At 52.5% G+C, this 18233-nt stretch overlaps 1 protein-coding gene across 4 annotated transcripts; it reads left to right on the forward strand.

The window, feature by feature from the left end:
- Positions 1-1910: 1910 nt before the first annotated feature.
- Positions 1911-18100, forward strand: Lsr (lipolysis stimulated lipoprotein receptor). Of its 4 annotated transcripts, XM_052165995.1 has the most exons (11): positions 1911-2105; positions 2500-2743; positions 3640-3984; positions 9729-9848; positions 13041-13097; positions 13689-13835; positions 16523-16684; positions 16804-16863; positions 16953-17084; positions 17255-17883; positions 17971-18100. In XM_052165995.1, exons 2-11 carry the CDS (start codon positions 2650-2652, stop codon positions 18004-18006), a joined length of 1782 nt encoding a protein of 593 aa, XP_052021955.1. In that variant the 5' UTR covers positions 1911-2105; positions 2500-2649; the 3' UTR covers positions 18007-18100. The 4 variants fall into 4 exon arrangements, with proteins under 4 accessions (XP_052021955.1, XP_052021951.1, XP_052021961.1 ...); XM_052165991.1 differs by lacking the exon at positions 1911-2105 and having other exon boundaries at positions 2230-2743; XM_052166001.1 differs by lacking the exons at positions 1911-2105; positions 13041-13097 and having other exon boundaries at positions 2230-2743.
- The last annotated feature ends 133 nt before the right edge of the window (positions 18101-18233 follow it).

Here is an 18233-nt window from a genome sequence, read left to right on the forward strand (position 1 = left end):
ACCCAATTTCTTTGGTCAAATGATGCAAGTTTTATTTTCTGTCAGAGCGGGTTATGACTCTAAAGCGGAGTTTGAGAAAAGGGCATCAAACACAGGAGAAGGTGGGGTTTATATTAGCTCCAAAACGTCAAGGCCAGGGGATTTTCAAGGGTTTGGAGTTATGTAGGACCTTGGAGGAACATTTAAAATTGTTTGGCAGAGCATCCCCTCAGGGTGGAGCCCATGGTATTCATAAGGGGTAGACCACATGCAGGAAATGTGTCAAAGCGCGGACAAACACAAGCTTTATAGAAATCAGGAATGACCTTGTAACAAGAGGGCTCTTAATCTTAACATGGAGTCATGCTGGTCCGTCACTGGGAAGTGGGACCTAGTTAGCAGGACTATGACAGTGTCCTTAGGTCTATGACAGTGTCCTTAGGTCTATATCGTCCCTGTCCTCTTCCTGTCTGCCTCTCTGGCCCTGGCCTCCATGAAGCAAGCACTGAACCTGGGTCTGTGCCTCTCCAACCAGGCAATGCAAGCCCTAAATGATGTGGCCCGCCAGCCATGCCCAGAGACCTTTGAAACCATGAGCCAAAAAATGTAAACAAACAAGCAAGCAACACCCGTGTCTCGTCAGCATTGGTCACCGAGGTGGAAAGTACCTGACATGGGGATGGGACAAGGACTTCATGTCCATCTGAAGGGGGAAGGAGAGACGCTGGTGTCTGGTGCTTCTGAAGTCCAGCAGGAAGCCATGGCGAGGGCCTCCTCTCCTGGAGTTAGATGACTCTTCAGTCACCAACAAAAGGGCCCCTTGGTGCGCGGGGACCTGCTGACTGGGGCAGCCCAGATTCTGTCATTTAAGAAGCCCATTCTGGAATCTGAGCTTGGAAACCCCATTCCTTCCTCACACATATGTCCGGCTCTGGCTAGTGAAGAGTGCCTTCCTCAAGGACCCCACAGGTCCCACGGGAAACAAGACCGTTGCTGTGGCAGGAGAAGGGGGAGGGTCTCAGTCCACACACTGGCTACTAAATGTTCTGGGTGATTAGCGTGGGTTCTAATCCAACACGGATCCTTTCTTTCCTATGTTGGAGATGATGACCAAGTTTTGGGTATCAATAACATATTAATAATAATGACATCTACAAAACACAAAGTAACACATACCACTGGTTTAGGATTACAAGCAGGAAAAAGGACGGCGGTGGCAATTTCCTCTAGTTTTAAACCATGAGTTTTAAGCCACTCGGGAACGGGGTGGAATTTTATGAGACGCCTTTGCCTTTAAAAGCGGCCCTAAGGGAAATAAATGGTGGCAGGTGTCCGCAGCAGGAAGGGAATTCTGGTGGCGTATGCGAAAGTCTGATTCAGAACCAGCCAGGCCAGTATGAATGAAGTCAACTAAGAAAAGTTGGTTGGGGAAGGTCAATCAGGCCAATGTCTTTTGAATTTTGCTTAGGAGAGAATACAGCAAAGTTCTGAGCGGAAGACTGTGACCTGGCACCATTTACAAACTAGAGAAGGAAAAAGTAGGAAAATGTTAGGTTCTCATCTCACCAGGCAGTGGCCAGTTCAGTCTCCCAGAATGCGTTTCTCCTCGGCGCCACCAGGAGGCAGCAGTGCTGCGCTGAGAAGAACAAGAGCTACTGGCCGCTCCCGGGGTGCAGGTGACGGCCTGGGAACCTTTGAACAGAAACAGGTCTGTTGCTCTCCAGTCTTGGCTCAGCGCCTTAAATCATCAGAACTTCCGGAAGCCGGACCAAGAGCGAGGGATACCCGAGGGGGAAGTGGAAAAGGAATCACAAGTTAGGAAAAGAGGGAAGCAAGGAAACTGCCGAAGTACGACTGCAACTTTTTAAAAAGTGCTGTCCCCACGAGCGTCCCCTAGGGGGCCAGAGCATCTCTTCTAGTGCGGCCACATGATTCCTCGAATCATTCAAATGGGGAGCCCAGAAAGACCGCAGCACCTCCCCCACAGGACGAAAGTGGGAAAGCAGGCAGCGTCACCGACATTCCCCGGCTAGCCGGGACCTGGCTCTGCCTGGCACCTCCCCGCAAGGCGCACCTAGGCGGGTCCATCGGCTCCGGGGACAGGGGTGTGGACCCGCAGCGAACAGGTGCGCACAGGGCCCGGCCCCTCTCGGCAGGTGGAGCTCGCCCAGAGGGTCTCTGTCCTCAGGGAGTTCAGTCCTTTCAACTTTGGCTAGAGCAGCAGGTGGCTGCACAGGTCGCCTATGGTGCAGGCGCCCTCCTGGCAAAGTGGTCACTTGGTTCAGGCCCTGGAGGCAGGAGCGCACCTGAGTCAGCCCACTTCCGGGGAGGGAGGGCCGCAAGGCCCGCCCCCGCCGCCCACCCCCAAGCCCTGCCCCGGGGCTCCCACCCTTGTGTACCTGGGCGGTTCCATTCCCGGGAGTGAGCAGGGGGGTAGAGTGACCCAGAGAGCCACCGCGTACCGGGTCAGTTGTCTCCGGGAAGCCGAAGGCATGAGCTTCGTCCAAGTTCTTTTTGTAGGTTAGAACTCCTCCAGCGCGAGGAAAATGGACTTGGAATAGGGGCCGGGCGCAGATCGCACCCTTCTCGGCCTTGGTGCTCGCCCGCGCCCCCTACTCTCCGGATACTTGGGAGGGGACGCGCGGGCACCGTCGCTGCTAGACGGCCGCGATGGCGCCGGCGGCCAGCGCGTGTGCTGGGGCGCCTGGCTCCCACCCGGCCACCGTGATCTTCGTGTGTCTCTTCCTCATCATTTACTGCCCAGGTAAGGATTGGGGTCCTCGGTGCTGTGGGACGGCGGGAGGGCGCTACTGGAGGTGGATGGAGGGCTTCGGTTCTCACCGGCCTTGGAGGACCTGGAACCAAGTGGCGGGGAGTCGGGGATGGTGGTCGGTGCGTGAGTGCAGATTCAAGATCTCCAGAACCCGCCTGGTTGAGGAGACCCCTGTATGCCAGAGAAGGGAGGGGTTTTGTTTGTTTGTTTTGGTTTTTTGGTTTTTTGGTTTTTTGGTTTTTTGGTTTTTTTTTTTTTTTGTGGCGCCCAGCCCGCTCCTCCGCCTTTGTTGGAGATAACAGGAAGTGAAAACTCTGGAGATCCTAAGCCTAAGCCCTGTATGAAGAAGGGGACCCTTTGTGGGCAGGAGCAAGGGCCTCCCGATCAGGAGATAGGCCAGCCACTGGGATCTTGGACGCACCCCAAGATTTCAAAGTGTTGGGGTAACGGGGAGAGGCCATTCGAGGGCTGGATCAGGGGAAGAGCTGGAGAAACTTGGAGTGGGTGTGGAATTGGGGACTCCCCACCCCACCTACCTCCCGGGTATCTGTAGGGTGGACTTTGGAACCTTAAATCATCTTCCGCCTAGATTGTTGAATGTTGGCTCGGGTAGGGACCTAGGGGTTCCCTCTACGTTTGGATGTACATTTTGAAGGGTTAGGAGGCTGTGGACAGGATATTCCAGGGACCTAGCCCGCATGGCTACATACTTACCACTTTTCAGCCCCGTAGGTGTATAAAATGGGCATTATTATCCGATCTGCCTCACCAGTCTCAGGGATTAAGGAACAATATGCTAAGTGCTCTGAAGAGACAGCGTACACTGTCTAAGTGGTGTGGCTCACCCTGTCGCGGTGCCTCCCTGCTGACTCTCCTCTCCTCCTCAGACTCTGCCAGTGCCATCCAGGTGACTGTGCCTGACCCCTTCCATGTAGTGATCCTGTTCCAGCCAGTGACACTGCCCTGCACCTATCAGATGAGCAACACCCTCACAGTCCCCATCGTGATCTGGAAGTACAAGTCATTCTGCCGGGACCGTGTCGCTGATGCCTTCTCCCCTGCCAGTGTGGACAACCAGCTAAATGCCCAGCTGGCAGCTGGCAACCCCGGCTACAACCCCTATGTGGAGTGCCAGGACAGTGTACGCACTGTCAGGGTGGTGGCCACCAAGCAGGGCAACGCTGTGACCCTGGGAGACTACTACCAGGGAAGGAGGATCACCATCACAGGAAGTATGTGGGGCAAGGCGGAAGGAGGCTCTGTGGGCGGTAGGGGTGAGAGTGTTTGAGTGTCCTGTCTTAAATAGGCTAATGGAGGAGGAGAATCCTTCCATTTACCCACCTGTCCACCCACCCACTCACCCATCCATGCATTCATGGATCCATTCACCTGCCTACCCACACATCCATCCACCACATCAGCTATGCATTTATCTAGCCTTCCATCCCATTATCCCACAATAAAGCCTGGACTATATACCAAGTTTGTTCCAGGCTCTGGGAACATAGACAGAAATAAAACCATCAACTCACCCTCTTAACAGAGTTTAGGGTGGGCCGGGAGGTGGTGGCGCACGCCTTTAATCCCAGCACTTGGGAGGCTGAGGCAGAAGGATCTTGAGTTCAAGACCAGCCGCATGTAGTGAGACCCAAGGCCTGCTTTAAATTTGCCTGGACTGGGTTAGCTCAGGTAGACCACACAGTAATTGAATAACTCCATTCTATTATTGTCGTTTTTTTTCAGAGGTTCCCCAGAGACAAGTGTCTTGCTAGAAGTTACACAGTTGATAGCAGCTGAGTTTGAACGCCACTGCTGTTCATTCGTTCATTATTTTTGTTCTCTAATGGTGCTACCAATGCATGGAACCCAGGACTTGGCATATGATAAGCTTTACTCCTGAGCCACACCCTAGCCCCTCAATGGGGGATTCTAGGCTTGGCTCCACCACTGAGCCACGCCCCCAGCCCCTCACTGGGGAATTATAGGCAGGGGCTCTACCACTGAGCCACGCCCCCAGCCCCTCACTGGGGGATTCTAGGCAGGGGCTCTACCACTGAGCCACGCCCCCAGTCCCTCACTGGGGGATTCTAGGCAGGGGCTCCACCACTGAGCCACGTCCCCAGCCCCTCACTGGGGGATTCTAGGCAGGGGCTCTACCACTGAGCCACGCCCCCAGGTCCTCACTGGGGGATTCTAGGCAGGGGCTCTACCACTGAGCCACGCCCCCAGGTCCTCACTGGGGGATTCTAGGGAGGGGCTCTACCTCTGAGCCACGCCCCCAGCCCCTGTCTCTGCCAGCCTGGCTACATGAGTCCTTGGCTCAGAGTTTTAAAAAAAAAGGGGGTTGAGAGATTTCAGGTGGTTTTACAAACTACGAAGAAAATAGCTTTTGGTGATGTGTGGCCTGACCGGGTGCGCCATCTTTGCCAGCATGATTTGAAGAATCCCGAGGGTGGAGAAAAGACAGGGAGACAGCGGTGGGCCAGGGGTGTAGGTTTCCCTGGGTAAGTGGAGGCGTCCATTATTTGCCTTACAGGATTGGTTTTAATTCTGTGTGGGAGCACAGGAAGCGGGTGACTGTTGACTGGAGAATGTTCCCTCTGTCCCTGGCAGGACGCAGGTGAAAAGCAGGGTCTCAGGGGATCTGGCTCGCCTTGAATCCCCATGGAAACTCAGCCCTAAGCTTCCGCTGCCCCTGCAGCTGGGAGGAGAGGGGGGGGGCTTCTCGGGAACTCCCACAGGGCCTAGTAATTATCAGGACGTAAATACAGAGATATCCTTAAAGGCCGGCTGGAACCTGTTGGGCTCTGAAGGACGCAAAGCTCTATAATGTCCGTCTGGGGAACCTCATAGCCCAGAGCCCTCTAGCTGGCTTATCTCAGTACCGGTATGTAAGTGGCCATCTTTTCAGAAGCCCCAGTAGGCACGAGAGCCTCCCTCCTCTTCAGCTTTGAGGACAAAGTATTTAAGAGGTGGACCTCTCGGTTGGTATCCCAGAGGCCACCTGCCCTCCTACTTTTTAAGAGTGAAGTAAGTGTAACCTGTCCCCAGCTACTCTGGAGGCTGAGAAGGGCTGTGTGCACATGCATATGTGTAGCAGAAGAAGTTCAGGGTTCAAGGCCATCGTGGGCCAATAGTGCAAAGACTGGGATGCAGCCGGGTGGTGCAGTGCCTGTCCAGTATGGGTAAGGACATAGTTGTCCCCAAGAACTGCAAAAGAAAAGAGTGATTAAAAAAAATTGATGTCCATCTCCCACTTCTCGCTTCCACTCCTCTTGCTTTGTGAGTTGTGGGTTATTATAGCTGAGGACCTAGTGTTAACTTCCTCGGGCTGCATGGAGCGATGCCCCCCCTTCCGCCCCCTCACCCTCCCACCCCCGGCTGTCTGAATGGGACCCTGCAATCATGAGGCATCCCTTTGCTGTGTAAATAAGGAGTCAGGACATAGCCCAGGCTCTGTTCCCACTGGAGACCAGTATCTTGGCCTCTCACCTCACACATGGAATCCTTGCCCAGCCCCTGTGATCTTGGGGACCAGCAGGGACCAGGAACAGGGTGTGCCCCCACAGGAAGGAGGTGGGCCCAGGCCTCAGGAGTGATCAAAAGAAGCCGGAAAACCTTCCTTTTCATGGGTTCTGCAAACATCTGATGGGCCAAGTACAATATAGCAAGGCCCAGATCTGGTCCTGGAGGCCCCCTGGTTTTAATGTCTGGCCTATGTAATCATTTCCCATGGCAGGGGGTTCCTGTTCACGCCTTCGGCTTTGGGAGAGGCTTGCTGTAGAGTGCATGGGTCAGGAAGGAGTGATCAAAACCACAGGCCCATAGGAGACCCAACAGTTGGGCGGGCACCATGGCCAATGAGCCTCCCTACCAGCCAACCCGATGGGACCCGGGGTCGGTCCCCTTGTGGTCTAAAAGCGTTAACTATGGGTGCTCCAAATCACAACACCTGACACCCACTGTTGGACTGGAGACACCTAAGTGGGAAGTTCAGAGAGCACTGCAGAAAAAACAGGAATATTTAGGGCAGTCTTAAGTCACTGAGTCTTCGAGGGTTCTGTGAAAGGCTGGTGTCTGTGATGGAGGGGCCTGTGCATAACACAACTGCAATCACCAGTGGCCGGAAGCCTGACCTTGGCGAGGACATCAGTCTTCGCTCTTCCAAGGTTACCCCTGGCAGCCTTCCCAGAGCTGTGCAGCCCCCTGCTGCCACGCCTGGCACTTGCTGTCACTCCAAGGGCCTGTCCTTTGTACTGCTTCTCACCATCTGATAGGCAGTATGCATTTTAACTCTGGTCCGAGGTGCTGTGAGGACAAACTTTCCTCCAAGAAGGTTCTAGATTCTTCTCAGGACTTCTGAACTGTCTGATGACTGAAGAACTCTGGGAGCTTTGGTGTCTCCAGGAGTTCACTCTGCAGCCCAGGCTGGCCCTGAACCCACAGTCGCATACTTCAGCCTCCTAAGTGCTGGAATTAATACATCTGTGCCTTCACATCTGGCTCAAACTTTTGTTTTTATAGTTAGCAAATTAACATGAGTTCCAGGCCAGCCAGTCTCAAAAGAGAAAGTCAGTCAAAGAACTGAACATACCTCTTATGAAAAAAAAAAGCCAAAGCTAAAAAGGAATTATTTAAATGAAGTAAGAGGTGGCATTATTTTTTCATTGTATGTGTCTTCTTGGCCTAGCGCAGTAGAAGCAAGATGTTCCAAGAACCTTTGGTTAGCTATGAGATCATGTCACTTGGAAAACTCCTTTGAACCTTCCTGAGAGGGATCCCCCAAGGGCTAGGGAATTCCAGGGTAACCCGCCCCCCAGCCACATTGTGAGAATTTTTCTGGTTTTTCAAGACAGGGTTTCTCTGTGTAGCCCTGGCTGTCCTGGAACTCACTCTGTAGACCAGGCTGGCCTCAAACTCAGAAATCCACCTGCCTCTGCCTCCCAAGTGCTGGGATTAAAGGTGTGCGCCACCACTGCCCTGCGAATCTCTGCTTTCTAAGGAGGGCTAGTTACATGCTTCCTGGAATATTCGACGCACGTCTCTGTTTTTTGTTTGTTGTGGCCTAGGGGTTGAGGTGGTCTCACTGTGTGGTCCAGGCTGGCTTCAAACTCTCCATCTTTCTACCTTCACCTCCCCAGAACTGGAGACATATGCCACCATACCGTCAACCAGGTTGAATGCTGCATCAGTAGATCTGGTGTTTATTTGCTAACCAGACGGCTAGAATTTTGGGATGAACCACACGCGCTAAGGAAGAGGGATGGCCTTCCGTAGACTCAGAGGGAGCTGAGGCTGACAGCGTTCTTCTGCCATGTTTGTCAGAGGTGAAGACAGAATTAACCCAGGAGCAGGGTGAAAAGCTTCAGTGGACAGGCGGTGTGAGTTGGGGTAGCCTGCTCCAGGTTTAAGCTTGACTTACAAGAAGGAACCTATCTGGAGGGACACAGGAGGAGCTGAGGGCCACTGAGGTTGTGGGGGTGACACTGACTAGCTAGTGACCAGAGAACATGCTGAGGGCTTTGCAGGCCTGAGGACTGTGCTTGGCACGATCTAGACGGATTCTGGAAAGGGCTTTCTTTCTGAGGATGCTTTAGCCCTTAGTAGCTGGTGTCTCTGTGGGTGCAGGTACCACAGATTTGGACACCCAACGTTAACTGCTATCATGGGTGTGGTGGGTAGGTTGTCATGCAGGTTCCTGGGCCCATGGGACCAGGTGGCAGGCAGGTCATCAGGAGCCTGTGGCTTAGACACTTATGATAGAGTCTCCAAGCAGAAGCTTCCCTGGCCTGGCCTGGCCTGGCCATGCTAGGTCGATTAAAGGATGTTACTAATTAGGACCTGAGGAGTAGAGAGGAAACCGGATGTGCTACAAGACTTTCATTAGTGGTGTAATTAGCAGGCACCTTGCCTGGGGCTGCTTCAGACCAGGGCGTCCTGAAGCCCTGAGACTGACCTGGAATGTGGGGACAGAACCGAAGGAGATGGGCTTGGAACTGGGAGTGTCTGGGAGTGTCACCGGCCCTCCCACACCCACTCCTTGGTGCTCACACATCTCCGGTCTGGGATCTGGCCTAGTTAGCTTGGCTGCCTAGCTTTGCACACCACCCCCAAGGACTGATGGGGAAGGTCAGGCTTGGTTTGGTAAGGAGCTTGTGTCTAGGGTGAAAGGCACAGGTCCTGGAGTCAGACCGTCCCCACCTCTGGCTGGCTAATGTCATTGCTTCACACCAGATGTCTCACCCCCAAAACCACAGTGATAATTATGTTCACCTCCTAGACTTGGCTTGGGTTTCTTTGTTTTGTATCAGTCCCGGGGATCTACGTCAGGCGCTCTGTGTGCTAGGCAAACATTCTACCACCGAGCCACAGGCCTAGCCTGTGTTCCTTTATTTTGAGATAGGATCATACTACATAGTCAAAACTATTGTTCAGCTTGAGACGGTGCCGCCTCGGCCTCGGAGTGCAGGATAAGCAGCCGGTGCCACCGTGGCTGGCACCCAGGCGTTTTCAAATAACCCATCTTTGGTGTTCAGAACAATACAAAAGAAGCAGTATGCTCGTGAATGGCTTCACTCTAGCTGGTAGGCACTCGTCTGAAATCCCGGCACTTGGGAAGCTGATGTGGGAGGATTTTCCAGTTCAAGGCCAGCCTGGGATACAGAGTGAGATACTGTATCAAACAAACACAACCTAATGATGTGATACCTCTTTCTGTGTGTAAGTGGTTTCTGCCAGTTTCATGTACCCCATGCTTGCCTGGTGCTGGGGGTACCAGGGGGTAGATTGGAACCCCCCCAGAACTGTGGGTTCTCAGCAAGAGCAACACGCGCTCCTAACTGATGACCCATCTCTCCAGCCCCAACCGACGATTTACTTTTGCTCCCTCCTTAGGATGTAGGGGGCTCAGCCCCTGCTGGTCGTCAGAGTACCCCCCCTCCCTGACGTGTCTTTATACTGTCTCCTCCTGACCCAGATGCTGACCTGACCTTCGAGCAGACGGCCTGGGGAGACAGTGGAGTGTATTACTGCTCCGTGGTCTCAGCCCAAGATCTGGATGGGAACAATGAGGCATACGCAGAGCTCATTGTCCTTGGTGAGTGTGGCTGGGTTCAGGGGGCACCGGAAGTGGGGAGCGGGAGCTAGCATGCCTTTCGTCCACCCTTGTGTGTCCACCCTCTGTCATCCAGCTGGGCCCTGTCGCCTGCTTTGCTCCCTCCCTTGCGGCACTGCCAGTCACTTGGGCTACTCCATGCCCTGTGCCCCAGACAGGACCCTTCCTAACCTCGCTGGCATTTTAAATCAGCCAGAGTCAACCTAAGAGTGAACTGAGGCATCTACCTCTAACCTCTGGTTCTAAACCGCACAGATACGGAGGCAGGTGTGGTGGTTTATGCTTTTAATTCCAGCACTTGGGGGCAGAAGCAGAGGCAGGTGCATCTCTGAGCTTGAGGGCCGCCGGGTCTGCATAGCAAGTTCAAGGACAGACGGAGCCACAAAATAGACCCTGGGCAGAGTTAATTGGTAGTAAGAACTTCCATGATGTGGGGGTCTGATGTTCTGGGTCCCTATAGAAAGTAGTGGAGCACTCTCTTGGAATCCGTAACTTTCCTCTGTCCAGGGTTACTTAGAATACCTGATAAAGTAAGTATTTATAGTGCAAGCTGTTATATTGTCTCTGAGAAGATAACAGCCGGAAAACTAGTCTATTACTCGTTTGTTAAAGTTATTCTGAAAGGGTGGTGTCCCATTTGGGAGGCTGAGTCAATACTATAAAGAGCCCCAGGCCAGGGGCTGGAGTGCTGGCTCTGCAGTTAAGAGCACTGAATGTTCTTCCCAAGGTCCTGAATTCAAATCCCAGCAACTACATGGTGGCTCACAGCCATCTGTAACAGGATCCAGTGTCCTCTTCTGGTGTCTGAAGACAGCTATCGTGTGCACCTATAAATAAATACTTTTTTTTTTCTTTCTTCGAGACAGGGTTTCTCTGTGTAGCCCTGGTTGTAGACCAGCCTGACCTTGAACTCAGAAATCCTCCTGCCTCTGCCTCCCAAGTGCTGGGATTACAGACGTGTGCCACCACTGCCCAGCTAAATAAAACTTAAAAAGAAAAAAAGTTCTAAGCCAATTTTGAGCCACACAGTCCCTTTCAGAATGAACTAGGCTACATTGAATTTCAGGCCCGTCTTAGCTATACAGTGACTTTCTAGTTAACCTGGGCTAGCTGTTTAAAAGGGGAGTAGAGGGGGCATTTTCTTTTGAATAGTTTCCTATGTATTCTGGGTCTGGAAGACTAGCTGTATAACTGAGGTTGGACCTACCTTCTGCCACATCTCCAGGGTCACAGTATATCCTGAGTCCCTTGTCCAAATACAAGTTTGTCTTCTGCCCTTTTGGGGAGAGAGGAGGGTGTTCTGTGCGAGTTATACAATGTGTGAAAGTTTGAGTTTGTCTAAAACATGACAGGGGTCGGATAAGTGTCCCCAGGGTCTCCGGTCTGGCCAGGTGGCTTCCTTGCCTGGGACAGTTAGCAGCCAGCATGTCGTCTTTTGTGACATGTGCTGGATGTCAGAGAATCTTCAGCTGTGCGGTGTCATCCCTGTGTGTGAGCAGATGCATGATGGGAACAGGTCCAGAGGGCTCAGGCCACAGCACAAAGGGCAGACAGTGGGATCGTCCCTCCGATGACCTCGGGACCTCTGCTGACATGCACTGTCAGCGCCTCTTGCAACCACTGAGGATCTCATGACTTTTGTGCTATGTTTGTGGTTTATATCTAGTTGTTTGTAGTATTAAAATTGAACTAGGGTTTTTGTTTTTTTTAACAGGGTCTCGCTGTATAGCCCAAAATGGCTTAAAGTGGCACCCCCCCATCCCCAATATCACATCCCTCTTGAGAGCTTCCATTATAATTATAGCATGCGTCACTACAACTTGTTGAAACTCAGAAGCTCTTAAAATCCCGAGATAAGTCACCTGGGAGATGTTAGCCACTGAGTTGGTGGTGGTGTGTGAGGGAGGGAGCCTGTGGAAAGCCCAACTGTGCTCTCCAAGGAAGGGGGAGTATTATACCTAGTGTCATGATACAAAGTTTTGGTTTCTTAAACTACATTTTTGTTTCTTATTTACTGTGAGCTAGAGTCCCATGTAACCTTGGATTCATTATGTAGCCAAGGCTGTTTTAAACTCCTGATGCTCCTGCCTCAACCACCAAGTGCTGGGATTAGAGATTATACATCATCACGCTCAGCTACCAAGCACACATAGGCTAGAGAGGTGTGTTGGTGTGGAGTGTGTGTCTGTGTGTGTGTACATGTACACTCTCCTGATGTGCTGGTCGGACACAGGGCCTCCACCGTGCCCTTGAGAAGGGTCTTGAAACTTAGGTGTGTGACCTGATTTGTGAACAGAACTCCAATCTTCCTGGGTCACAGAACCAGGGCCATATATGATTCTAATGTGCCTCCGTGGCCCTTTATCCCACTGAAAAAAACACTGTGGGCTGGAGTGTAGCTAGGTGGTAAAGTACATGCTTAGCATTCATGAGGTCCGGGGTTCAAGGCCCAGCACCTCAAAATTAGATACATTGTATTTTGCAATTGTGTCACTATAAAGAATTCATTTTTATATACATGGTATCATTATTTATTCTTTGATAGTTTCATACAAGTACATATCCTATGTTTTGGGTGTATGCATGTACATAACTCATAATCCACCATGCCCCAGATTCCCCCCATGTTCCCCTTCCAAATTCATTCCTTTTTTTTTCTTTAAATAGCCTACTGAGTCCAGTTATTATTGACTCTATGCTCATGGGTCTGAGGGCATTCACTCGAGTATGGGCAAACCTACCAGTAACCACAGACTCCCCTTGTAGCCATTAAGTTGTTCAAAGTTCCTCATTCTGAGCCCTGAGCAGTGGCTCATGCCTATAATCCTTGCACTCAGGAGGCTGAGGCAGCAGGAGTGCTTCAAGTTCAAGACCAACCTGAACCACAGTGTGAGACTGTTTCAAACAATATGTTTTTGGTGGGCTCTAGGGTTCACATACTTCACTTAACAGGACCTGTGTTTGTGGGAGAGGTGGGGTGCCAGGCTGAGGCCAAGCCCGTGGGATCATGGGATGTGATGGGGCTCCTGTGGCAGGGATTGTCCTAAGTCACTATTGTCTCCTTTTCTGTTTGGGACATGTTTTCCACAGACCAGTTGAAGCTGGCTGGTCTTACGGGCAGTGGCTTGGACTGGCCATGGCCAACATAATCTTGTTTCTTTTTTGTCCCTCCAGGCAGGACCTCAGAGGCCCCTGAGCTCCTACCTGGTTTTCGGGCGGGGCCCTTGGAAGGTATGGGGTGGAATCCCTGGTGGGGTTTCTCTCTCCCCCCCGCCCCCCCCCCCGCCCCTAGACTGCTTCTGTTACTAGTTACCCTCCCTACCCCCTAACGACTTCTTGCTGGAGACCTCCACTAAACCTGCCCCATTCTGTGACATCTAGTGGCCTGGCTGTGGGCTTGGGGTGGGCTGGGCTGGTTGAAGAGGTTCTGGGACATAGGCGAGGGACTCGAGTGACTGGTGCCTGCTGTGCTCTCCTGGGGCTTGGGGAGCTGGGTGTGCGCTGTAGCTCTTTCCCTCCTGAAGGCTACTGTCCATGTTGCTCTGGCCAGACTCCCTCTTGCTCTGTGCTCTGTCTAAACTCAGAATACGGTCTCTGATGTGGGGACTGAAATGGGCTCTCCTGGGGTGGGGTCCCTCTGTTGCTATGTCCTAGTCTTGGACACAGAGAACCACGCTATAGTTGCAGGTTCTCTGAGGAGCTTTGCAGATAGTCCCCTGTCCCAGCGCTGGCTCCATAGCACCCTGTGGAGCCTTGGTGCCCTGCCCGTCCCTGTTATTCGTCAGCCCTCCCAGTTCAGGGACCATTCTCCTTCTTCTGCAGATTGGCTCTTTGTGGTCGTGGTCTGCCTGGCGAGTCTTCTCCTCTTCCTCCTCCTGGGCATCTGCTGGTGCCAGTGCTGTCCCCACACCTGCTGCTGCTATGTCAGATGTCCCTGCTGCCCAGACAAGTGCTGTTGCCCTGAGGCCCGTAAGTGCCCCTCACCTGCTCCCCACACTGGAACTCCTCCACTGGGCACATTAGCCGCTGTCCAGATCTGGAGAATAAGGCAGTGCACACAGCACCATGGAGAACCTATTACTTTCCATTATAGTTCACTCACTTCAGCTTTTAATTTCCTGTATTTTGAGGCTTCTCTTATTCTTGTGTTGGGGACTGAAGCAAGGGCCCCATGCGTGCTAGGAAAACACCACCACTGAACTACAGCCCTAACTCGTTGAGTTTTTTCCTTTGAGAGGCTAATTTTATAGCAGTGGCTCAAAAACATGACCACCAAAAATAATAATGTCCAACATTCCAAGATATTATGTGTAGATCACAGGAAGGTAAGAGTTCCAGTTTAAAAAAAAAAAAAAAAACACAATCTGGTGGGTGTTCTCAGGCAAGCCTGGCAGTGTGGAAAGATAGAGACAGGAAGATTTGAAGTTTGAGGCTAGCCTGGGCTACACAGGCTCCTGTCTCACACAGAGCAGAAACCTCAAGCGGAAAGGTGAGTCTGCAGGTTAGGCAGCACACTGCGGCTCAAGCTGCACGTCTCGTGTGGAGCCTCTGCGTTAGATCTATCCCTCCCAGCCAAGCGGGTCCCTGTGGAGGGCTGGAGAAACTGGCTAGAGACCAGAAATGAAGACGCAGATGCATAAAGCCGTGGATGAGAGGATAAGAAAATGGGTGACTTCGTCTCCCTGGACCCTTGAATTTCCCCTGGGAGGCTGTCTGAGTAACCCCGCACCCTGGAACATAGCCCACAGAAGAGAACGGGCCAAGTGGGGCTTTGAGACCAGCTAGGTGCCTGGTGGGCTGAGGAGCTTACAGCAGAGCTCTGCACCACAGGAACTCAGAGGTTTGCGTGTGGATTGCATTCAGTGGGGCCCACCTCACATGCTCCACACCTGCCCCTGGTGGACAGTGCTGTGAGGCCTGCTGTGCACTGTGTGTGACCTGTGAGCCAGGTTCCCGTCTCTACCAGGGTTCCAACTTCTTGGCTTCCAAACACTAAGTGACAACTGTGAAGGTACCAAGATGATGCTGCCAAGTTGTATGTGTAGACCACTCCTCTGAAGGAGAAGCCTTCTGTGGTCTTCCTTACTGTGCTGGCATGTGCTGCGGGTCATCTTCCAGATGGAGAAGGAACCGCAGGAGCTGGGAACTCTAAGACTGGAGCTGGGTCCATCTAGACTCCATTGTCACATACCTAGGAATCCAGTGCTTCCCCAAGGGAATTTCTTCCTGTCCTCTCTGCCCCAGTTCCTTACTGCCTTGTAGGAAGTATCAGCCTGCTGCTAATTATAACCTAGCCAGTCACTTAGTTAATGAAGAGGCTCCTCGTGGACAGAGCTGAGCACTTAAGTTTTCTGCTCCCAAATTAGAGGAAGCCTGCAGCGTCCCAAGGAGAGTCCAGTAACGTTTGTATTGAACAAGCACACTAAGCCAGCACTCTACCACTGACCTACATTCCCTGGACTCTTTTTACTTATTTCAAGACAGCCTCTTCCTAACTTAAGCTGGCTGGCCTTAAAACCCTGGGGCCCTTCAAGACTGGAGAGATTAGCTGGGTGTGGTGGAGCACACCTTCGGTCCTGGCACTCTGTGAGTTCAAAGCTAGCCCTGTCTACAAAGCAAGTTCCAGGACAGCCTGGGCTGTGACACAGAAAAACCCTGTCTTGAAAAAAAACACACAAAGAGCTCAGTGGTTTAAAAAAAAAAAATGGTTGGTCCAGTTAGTAAAGGCAGCTGCTGTCAAGCCTGCAGCAGGAGCATGACCCCTAGGGCCCCTGTGGTAGAAGGAGAGCAAATTTCTGCAAGTGATCTTCTGACATACACACACACAATGAAATAGTAATGATGGTGAGAACACCCAGCCTCTAGCCTGAGAACAGTTTACCCTGAACTGTCAAGCTAGTCTCAGCTGGGTGAGTGTGGCCAGTAGTTGGGAACCCAGAAGGTACTGTATTACTCTAGGGTATAGGCAAGGTAACTTCCGGGGCTCCCATGTGTCTGCCTTGCTCCACTTACTGCACCTGGGAAGTGGCAGGCTATTACGGACCCAACAGACTTGACTTTTCCACAGAATGGGCTAGACTGCCCCAGCTTATGGGGACAGGAGTTGGCCCAGAACAAGGGCTTTATTTGTGTAAGGTGACTTTGCCAACTAATGCCTTTAGATACAGACCCGTCCTTCTTGGTTTCTTTGATCACTAAGGCAGGAGGACCACAAGTTCAAGGTCTATCTTGGCTACAAAGTTTAGGATTCTTCCTCAGCCACTTGTGAGTCCTTGTCTCAAGATCAGAAGGGGGAGGGGGAAGCGGCTGAAGTTGGGAATGTGGGTCAGTGGGAAAACACCTAGCAAGTCGGAGGTTCCCGGATTGCTTCCCAGTACCCAAACACTGACAGAGAGACAACTACCCTGGATTTTCCCATGAAATCTTTCTGTTGTCAGTTGTTGGCAAACCACCAAGTATAGATTGGGCCTCTGATGTTTCAGTGTACACTGCTGTCTTCATCCCATGAGAAGTCAGATAGGACACAGGGCTTGGTCCCTAGCCTGGAGTACTGCAGGGGTGGTATGGAGGGGCAGAACCGTGGCCCCAGAATCCCATTGCAGCATGGGACTGCACAGCTTCTGATCATTCTCATGCCGTTCTGCCTTCCTTCCCAGTTTATGCTGCCGGCAAAGCAGCCACCTCGGGAGTCCCCAGCATCTATGCCCCCAGCATCTATACGCACCTCTCTCCAGCCAAGACCCCCCCACCTCCGCCTGCCATGATTCCCATGGGCCGTCCCTATGGGTACCCTGGAGACTTTGACCAGAACAGCTCAGGTGAGGCCTGGGGAAAACCAGACAAGGCGTGGGGTTGGGCTGGAAGGGAGCATGGGCGATTGGGAGTGCCCGACTCTGCTCCAAATGGCAATCAGTCGCTGATAACCAGTCTCTGTTAGTTGGTGGCCACAGTTCCCAGGTACCTCTGCTGCGTGAAGTAGACGGCAGTGTATCTTCAGGTACGAACATGCTATTTTGAAGTGGTTGTGCCTGGAGGGTTGCTTCACATGCGTTCCCCCCAAACCAATTACCTTGTACCTCTCCTCAGAAGTACGAAGTGGCTACAGGATCCAGGCTAACCAGCAAGATGACTCCATGAGAGTCCTGTACTACATGGAGAAGGAGCTAGCCAACTTTGACCCTTCCCGGCCTGGCCTTCCCAATGGCCGAGTGGAACGGGGTGAGCTGCAGGCCCGCATCCCGAGTCTAAGGGGCACGAAGCATGCTTTGCTACCAATCTTGCACAGACAGTCCTTGCCTGTGGTGCTCCCAGGGGAGGGTGTGAGAATATGGGTGACAAGGTTGGACCCATGTTAGTACCTTCTCTACATATATCTCCCTTCTCTGCAGCTATGAGTGAAGTAACCTCCCTCCATGAAGATGACTGGAGATCTCGGCCTTCCAGGGCTCCTGCCCTCACCCCCATCAGGGATGAGGAGTGGGATCGCCACTCCCCTCGGAGTCCCAGAACATGGGAACAGGAACCCCTTCAAGAACAGCCAAGGGGTGGCTGGGGGTCCGGGCGGCCTCGGGCCCGCTCTGTGGATGCCCTAGATGACATCAACCGGCCTGGCTCCACTGAATCAGGACGGTCTTCTCCCCCAAGTAGTGGACGGAGAGGACGGGCCTATGCTCCTCCCAGAAGTCGCAGCCGGGATGACCTCTACGACCCCGACGATCCTAGGGACTTGCCACATTCCCGAGATCCCCACTATTATGACGATTTCAGGTCTAGGGATCCACGTGCTGACCCCAGATCCCGACAGCGATCCCGCGATCCTCGGGATGCTGGCTTCAGGTCACGGGACCCTCAGTATGATGGGCGACTATTAGAAGAGGCTTTAAAGAAAAAGGGATCTGGAGAGAGAAGGCGAGCTTACAGGGAGGAGGAAGAGGAAGAGGAGGGCCACTATCCCCCAGCACCTCCGCCTTACTCAGAGACTGACTCGCAGGCCTCGCGGGAGCGGAGGATGAAAAAGGTGAGCCCAGACCCTCTGACTTCAGATCTTCAGGACTCCCCTCCTCCAGCCTATACAGTTAACACTTTTTCTTTCCTCCTTTTGCAGAATTTGGCCCTGAGTCGTGAAAGTTTAGTCGTCTGATCCCACGTTTTGTATGTAGCTTTTATACTTTTTTTTAATTGGAATATTGATGAAACTCTTTACACCAAGTCTAATAAAATGCCTAATCACAAGATCTAAGCCTCTGTTTTGCTGCACGAGTTGGGAGGAGAGGGACCAGCAAAAGAAGGGACCAGACGGGCCTTCTGCCTTCTCCTTGGCCGGCCGCCTGGAGTACGTGCCCCTTGCCGCCTCGCCCTGCCCCGCCC

Source organism: Apodemus sylvaticus, chromosome 1 (genome assembly GCF_947179515.1).
Source record: "Apodemus sylvaticus chromosome 1, mApoSyl1.1, whole genome shotgun sequence".
In the NCBI taxonomy this organism is placed as follows: domain Eukaryota; kingdom Metazoa; phylum Chordata; class Mammalia; order Rodentia; family Muridae; genus Apodemus; species Apodemus sylvaticus.